Genomic DNA, 7,442 nt, shown 5'->3' with positions numbered 1-7,442 from the left:
GAGTTGGCCTGTTTTATGTTGGACCTGTAAGTTACATTACTTTTGGCTAGCCAGTTAGGCAGCTAGATGTCCGAGGTTGAGTAGCTTTTGTATTGAATTCTGCTCTTCCATCAAGATGTCTCCGCCCTTATAGGAACTGTTTACTGTTTATAGTTGCAACCTAGCTAGCTCGGTAATTGAGTGTTACAGTTAGTAGTCCTGAAACCCGGAAGTAAGTTTGCATTTTTGAGCCATGGGTTCCCTCGTCAGATTTCCAATGCAATTTTCCCATAGACATTTCATTTTTTTGCCGAAAATAAGGTCTGCTAAGGCTAAGACAGCTTGATGACAAGTTGCTATAATGAAACTACAACAGTCGCTTTCTGGCAACCACCACTCTAGTTTTCATACTAGCCCACCTGCACAGGACAACCGTGCAAAAAAATGAACATCAGATACTGTTTAACGCAATAGGACATTTAACATTTTCTCTTTATTATCAACAGTGGGGCAATGGTAAAATTATGTAAATTCTCCACCAACTTGGAGCAAGATGAACATAAACAGGGATGGTAAAACTGGAAAGACAAAGGCTCATGTAACTGATGAGCTATAAGGTACACTCAATTTTCAGCAAAGTATAAAATAATTAAGTAACCAAACTGATACATGCACACAGCAACTGTATGTACTCTAATTGAGTTCATAATAGCCTGAAACTAAAAAAATTAGCACATTGCATTTCATTATATGCGCTTCTAGACAGTCAATCTAAGGACCTACGAGCAACTGATATTAGCAAATGTCTGCTTAAAACTGCTTTTTCTTAAGGACTGATAAAGCATTATACATTTAGAACAATGTAATTAAAACTTTATAGAATTTATCTGGAATACAGAAACAGGAAAAGCACATTGGGCATAGGGGGCGCAGAATAAAGGTTTTGCAAAGTAGCCACATCGCAGATTCAAGAGATGCCAGTGGCCAAAAATTGCATGGGCTGCCACAAGACTGGTTCACTGGCTCCCTTCCAACTCACGTTTCAGACTGTAGAAAGAAAGAGAGGTGTTACCCACACCAAAACTCCAGTGCCTTCAAGAGAAGTAAGCTTGCATTCAATAGGTCATTGCCTTTAAAAAATGAAATGAAATAATAAAATAAGAAAAACCCTTAACATTCAGAATGTTAACTGTATGTATCATTCAACCCTCCCAGGAACCCCCATAAACAAATTCAACCAAAGGTGGATAAATGTTCACCTGAGCAGGTAGGCGTGCACATTGTCGTAGCCATGGTATTTTGCGAGGTAGACGAGGACACCAGTGGCACAGCGTCCGTCACGCGCCCTGCAGAAGCTACAGTTGCAGATTCCTCTGCACGGGGGACAGCGCCACTCCTGAAGAAAGACAGACTAGTCACTGACAATGTCCAGTATTCACATAATCAAAATACTGACCTTCCTGCAACTCCAAGTCTTCCCTTCCCTCCCTGAAAACCTCTTTAAATAGCAGCCCTTTAGAAAGTACAGGTTTCAGCAAAATATGACTAACTGCAGGTAGCGAATGGTGAAATAATTCAACTTCATTTCAGAGACCAAATCCACACTTTACCCTGTTTAAGGCTGCTTATAGACTCAGTGCCCTCGAATTATTCACACCCTTGGAACAGAAGAGCAAAGACGGCCGTAAAAAATAAAGGTAATGAGCCATAATTCTATGCTCCAAAAAAAAGGGGGATATCGGTTAAGAAACGGAGCTTTTCACTAGTAAAAGGAAAAAACACATGGAAACAATTTCAAATGGCAGGTAACCACATTCAAATGCTTTATCAATTAGTTAACTATATGCAAATGTGTCCATTTGATTCAATTCCGATTCTCTGAATGTGACCTGCCTGGGTGTGCAGATCACATTTCTCTGTATCGAAGTGCTTTCTTTTACATCATACATCACTTGCCCTGCGGCCACAACGCGTTCCCCAGTCCTGACTTTTCATGCATGTCTCTCTAAACAGAATTGACAATCACAGCAGCCATGAATGCCATGGTAACCAGCTGTTGTCACCACCATTGTTGGCATTGCTGGATTACTGCCATCACTGCCAACCAGGGAAATATTAATGAATAAAAAATAATAAAAGTGGTTCCATACTGAAAGCTTGAAGATTGTTTATAAAACCATATATCTTTTGTTGAATCATCTTGTGTAGACATTTTAATACAGTTTATTCTGCACATATGTGATGTGATGAGTTCAATGTCTCTCAACATACAGGGCATGGAAGTCATTTAAGTGTGGACAATCAGACAAACAGGAAATCTGACAGAGATCTGAACTGGACCAGATAAGAGTATAAACGTAGCCCTTAGATCACAGGCACTTCCCATTAGTAGACTGAGGAAAGACGCAGTACTCACTGGGTCCAGTAGGGCATCTCGGACCTCTTCGCCGTAACGGTTGCGGAGGCATGGCCCACAGAACTGACCCCTCACTCCAACACACTCTGGGTTACGGCAGTTTGTCTTGGTGTCCTTGGTCTTCTGGCGACACTGGTGGCAAGTGGATCCCTATGGGGCCCCAATTAAACCAATGTATTATAACAGTGAAAATCAGACCCATACAACCATTCACCCACAAGAAGCGGGAACAAAAACTCACAGTGGAGCGGTCGTAGACCTTCTCTCGGACGTTGAAACAAATGTTATCCAGCTCAGCCTGTGTAACATCCTCCACAGGACGGACCACATGAAGAATGGCCATCGTTCCATTGTAGCTGCGCCGACGAGGCTCCCTCTACAAGCAGAGTGACAGATAAAACACACTGGATTCAAGGCGGAGGGGGGACAATGTCACAAGACATTGATCTGTAGGTGTACCTACTCATCCAGGAGAAAAGAAAGTCTTAAGGTCCTATCAAAGAACTTTGCATTGAGGTGATATGAAGCAGTAGCTAGCCCTGAACATCAAGTTATCACATTGCAAGTGACAGAGTGGCCCTTGATCAATGCAACAACTGCATGAATACAAGATGTATGGCATGTTGTACCAATCACAGATCTAGCAAACCAAGGTCACATGAACTACAGAACAGAATATGTAATCATTGCTCTAGGCTCTAACCACTGCTCCATGTCTTCCCAGGTAGAACACTCACCGTTTCTTCTATCACCTCTTCATAGCAGCGGCTCCTGCGCACCAGACTGAACTTATCCTCCGGGTCTTCCTCAGGCGGGGGTGAGGGGGGGCCATCGATGAGGGAGCGGGAACGTGTGTGAGGTCGAGAGGTGCGCTCAGGGTTCCTCCTACGGGCACTGGGAGTTCCCACAGAATGGCGGGGGACACGTCGAGGCTGCAGAAAGAACAACATGCACACCGACAACTCAACTACATCATCCCAATTTACAGCATACCGCTTCTATCAACACTGCTACCTTATAACTAACCCACCTGGGACAGAAGGAATGGGTACACTGCTTCCATCTTATATGCAGAAAAAAGCAAAGCACTGTTGTGCATAGTGACTGTGTAAGGCAGAGATACACAAATCTGGCCCGTGGGACCAGTAGTTCAGCTGGCTTTCATTCCTACCCTCTAATCAGGGATCAATTTAAACCTGACTCACCAGATGTATACAATCTGTGGCCGAACAGTGACATTGTTGAACTATGGACTATCAGGCAGAAGAAAAAACCAGCCGTACTACTGAATTGAAGGTCAGTTTTGAGCATCATAGCAGCGCTCATAAACGCATTCAAATAAAAACGGCCAAAGCAGTATTTATCTGCATCCTCACCGTATTTGCTGTGAGAAGAGATGTCCTTTTGGGCATCAGCCCAGGTACTTTGTTCAGCTCGGCCATCAGTTTAGAAAGCTGAAAAGAAATCGATCACCAAGTCAGTGAGAGCTCATTAAACACTGCGCCTCCGCAGTACCCATGCACCCATAAGCCTGCACCTTGCTTACCATCGCTTTGTTCTCCCGGATGTTGAGCGCCCTCTTGTCCAAGAAGCTTTCACCCTCCTCAGAGTTGGACTCAGGGTCTTTGGACTGAGGGAGGGCCTCTGTGGAGGATGCCTTCTTGTGGACCGTTTTCCTGCTGGGGAACTTCAAGGCCACCTTCAAGGTCTGTGAACGTCGGACATGACGAAGAGGCTCTGAGCCCTCTGAGTCAGAGTCCACATTCTGAAATGCAAAAAAGAATTATAGAATATAGAAATGATAGAATTATGAATATTCAAAAGAATATTCAACTTTAATATTATCTGGACCCTAAACCATAGCCTCACATATTCCTCAAATAATTTTTTTTTTTTCTTTTATTGTGGGTTGAATTTATGAAAGATATTTAGACCTCATTTAAATGCCAGAATTAGTCAGTCATTTGTTTGGAGAGCTCAGAACTCACCATGGTCTCTATTACATTGGTTACATCTTTTGCTGCAAACCCATCTGATGTCTCTTCATCTGAAGTGGCCTCAAACACCTTGGACATCTTTGCTGTCACCCTGGCCCTGGTGTATGGTCTCTTCTATGATGGGAGAAATAGTATGCATGTGCATAGGCATTATATCAAGGCCAACCACTTACTGTTCTGAAGTCAACAATTCCAACATGGAGGCGGTATGATCAGTTAACGCATTGGGAAACTGATACCATCTGCATGTAACTTTCAATTAAAACTGCTTACAGTATTGGAGAAGCCGTCAGAACCAAAGCTGTCACAGCTATCATCAGATGAGGAGGAAGAAGTTTCCATGGGAACCAGAGGGACATTACGGAAGCTCCGCAAATTCATCCTGGTGCTTGCTGTAACAGGGGCCTGCTGCCGCTGGATCAGAGAAGCCAAGGAGTCAAAATTAGCAATGTACTCTTCTAACAGGTGAGATGTTACCATTTTCACATTTAGCCTTCTATCTAATATTTCCCACACCAATGACACAGAAAGGAAGAGTGAATTATTCTTATTTCTTAATTGTTATTTCCCCCGTTTGTGTTACTATGCCTACTGTGCAAACTTGAATGTAAGCCCAGCTAACTAACAGGCTGTTATGATAGAGTAACACAACTGCAACTAGCATTGCATATCTGGTTCACTAACCAATATGCAGCAACGTATGTTTGACTATGTCATTATGTTTGCCAGTTTCACTGACTAACCTTACGTAAATAGGTACTCCAAAGTAAATAATACTGTGAAACAAAAGGTAACCAACTATCAAAATAAGTAGTGCTTTAAAAAGATTGTTTCGTATCCTGTGCTTCACACAGTTGCACAATGAGGCTAAATTCGACAGAGGAGTATGATCAAAGACGGTTATTTAAAACAAAAAAATAAACTAGGTCCCTACTGATGGAGCGACAGTTCAGGATAGAAGTTGCAAAACGTTCATCTTCTGGCGACTATATATTAATCGATAGGCTGACAGTGGTCAACAATAAACACATTTCTGTTTCCATACATTTCAATTCAATGGCGAACCTACAGGATCGCGTGAAAAAAGTGGAACGCCTGTGAAATTTCGCGCGAAAAGTTCAGTCCACGCCCCAAGTACTTTAACATAGCCTATTTGAAGGTGAACTTGTAGACCTCGCTAGCTTCGTAGAAAACAAGTTGGTGCTATGCAGCTATAACACACATGAATCGAGGTCAGAGAAGAGATGGGAAATGTACATATAACCCGTTATGTAGATTGAATTGAGTGTGTCGACTTAATGAACCCACCAACTTGCAAGCAAGCCTCAGCCAACTGCTAATGTAGTCAGCTACTACGCTGGCAGGAGCAGGGGATGTAAAAATAGCTGTCAAACGAGCTTGCTGACACGTATACTTACTGAAAGAACAAACAGATATATATAGTCAGTTAAAGACGCAAGCCCAGTTAAGGTAACTTGTACATAGCAAAAACCAATGCTTGGACTAACGTTAGTTACAACTCTAACGACAAGATAACTTCACACTTTCAGAAAACCAACTGCGAGACTAAACTATCATTCTTTCTTACCTTCGTGCGAGAAGGAGCCATTTGGTACAGTGGGATATATTCTTAAGAATAACCAAACTCGTTACTTATGTGAGACTTCTCCAGACGCTTCTGCACTGATTCTTCTATGATGATCTCTTACAGAAAGTCTGGTAGGAACACCCACTCAAAGAGACAACCTAAGCAGAGATTTCCCGCGCGTGTGTGGAGTCCTTACAGATACTTATACGTAAGTTTAGATTGTTAAAACAAATCTTCATTGCCAACGTAAAATAAAATTAATAAAAATCTATAAATGTAATGTATATCATTTGTCATCTAAAGTATACAGGTTATTTGGTTTATTTGTCTCTGTTCATGACTCTGCACTTAAAACTCATTCCAGGTCCTGCGCCGTGGCGCTAAATTCTACTTGTTGATTTGCAAAAGGGGCTGGACAAGAAAAGCACACTGTTTCTCGTCATTGTTTAAATTGTTGGTTTTGCCAACTTTGATGCATAATCGTTGCACATTGGCAGTTACGATAAATAAGCGGATGATTTAGTTTTTTAAGATGCAGTCTTATATCAGATGTTTTGAAAAATTCAAATTTCTTTTCTGTACAAACATTTGGATTTTTATCAATAAACACAACAGGAATTAATCCATTCAATTCAAACGTCAAAATCCCTTGGATATGGCCTACAGTAATTAAAACAATGTATACTCACAGCTATGTAAGCCTGGACATTGATTCGCACTCGATATGGAGTGCGGAGACGTTGTGGGAGGTAGTTCATCAAGGTAAATGTGAAGAAAACGCGTTTTCATCGTACAAAAATTCGAAGTTACACGTTCAAATCAGTGTGGCCTATTAGTCACAAATTCAGCCTTGATAAATCTTTGCCTGCCATTAAAAGTATTGATATCAAAATTCTGTTTGTTTAAAGGAACATCTTAGCTCACACAAATTAAACAAGCTGTATTCCAACGTAATGCTCCCCAATGTTTCCTAAATTATTTAAAGTAACTGGGCGTTGTGTTTTTTCATCTTACAATTGGAAGAGAATGTTCTCATTCAAAATTTGTGTCAGAAGAAAGTGTAAAATCTGTGCTACACCTACATGTTTGAACAATTGTCTGCTTCCAGTGGTTTGGGTGTTTAAAAAGCACATAATGAACCAAATGCATTATTATTATTAATGTTACATTATCAAATAAATTATACTAATACTTGGCTAAACATTATTTCACCCACAAGCATACAGTACATTAATGGTAACCATATGTCTGGATAGGTTTGTACAATTCCCTATTTATTTAATAGACCTAAATATTTGTATTTTTTATCTGTATGCAGCAGTAGTCTGAATGACTGCGTTTCTCCGCATTGTCTGTTTGTAACTGTGAGTGTTATTTGCTGCTAGGAAAATGTCCCCATGGCGATATCAAAGTATTCTATGTATTTATGTAAGCTACGTATATACAGTAGGCCTATGTATTT

At 41.1% G+C, this 7,442-nt stretch overlaps 1 protein-coding gene across 4 annotated transcripts; it reads right to left on the bottom strand.

Moving 5' to 3' along the window:
* Positions 1–453: 453 nt before the first annotated feature.
* cdca7a (cell division cycle associated 7a) lies at positions 454–6,753 on the bottom strand. 4 transcript variants are annotated; one of them, XM_064327207.1, is made up of 11 exons: positions 5,981–6,120; positions 5,701–5,809; positions 4,666–4,806; positions 4,384–4,506; positions 3,942–4,160; positions 3,772–3,849; positions 3,133–3,327; positions 2,637–2,771; positions 2,396–2,545; positions 1,239–1,375; positions 454–1,026 (listed from the first exon to the last, which is right to left on the bottom strand). In XM_064327207.1, exons 3-11 carry the CDS (start codon positions 4,771–4,773, stop codon positions 996–998), a joined length of 1,176 nt encoding a protein of 391 aa, XP_064183277.1. In that variant the 5' UTR covers positions 4,774–4,806; positions 5,701–5,809; positions 5,981–6,120; the 3' UTR covers positions 454–995. The 4 variants fall into 4 exon arrangements, with proteins under 4 accessions (XP_064183277.1, XP_064183275.1, XP_064183276.1 ...); XM_064327205.1 differs by lacking the exons at positions 5,701–5,809; positions 5,981–6,120 and adding an exon at positions 6,670–6,753; XM_064327206.1 differs by lacking the exon at positions 5,701–5,809 and having other exon boundaries at positions 5,981–6,154.
* Positions 6,754–7,442: the final 689 nt, after the last annotated feature.

This window comes from Anguilla rostrata, chromosome 3, assembly GCF_018555375.3.
Source record: "Anguilla rostrata isolate EN2019 chromosome 3, ASM1855537v3, whole genome shotgun sequence".
Classification (NCBI taxonomy): domain Eukaryota; kingdom Metazoa; phylum Chordata; class Actinopteri; order Anguilliformes; family Anguillidae; genus Anguilla; species Anguilla rostrata.
The sequence above is the reverse complement of the archived record's forward strand: the minus strand, read 5'-3'. Positions and strand labels throughout refer to the sequence as shown.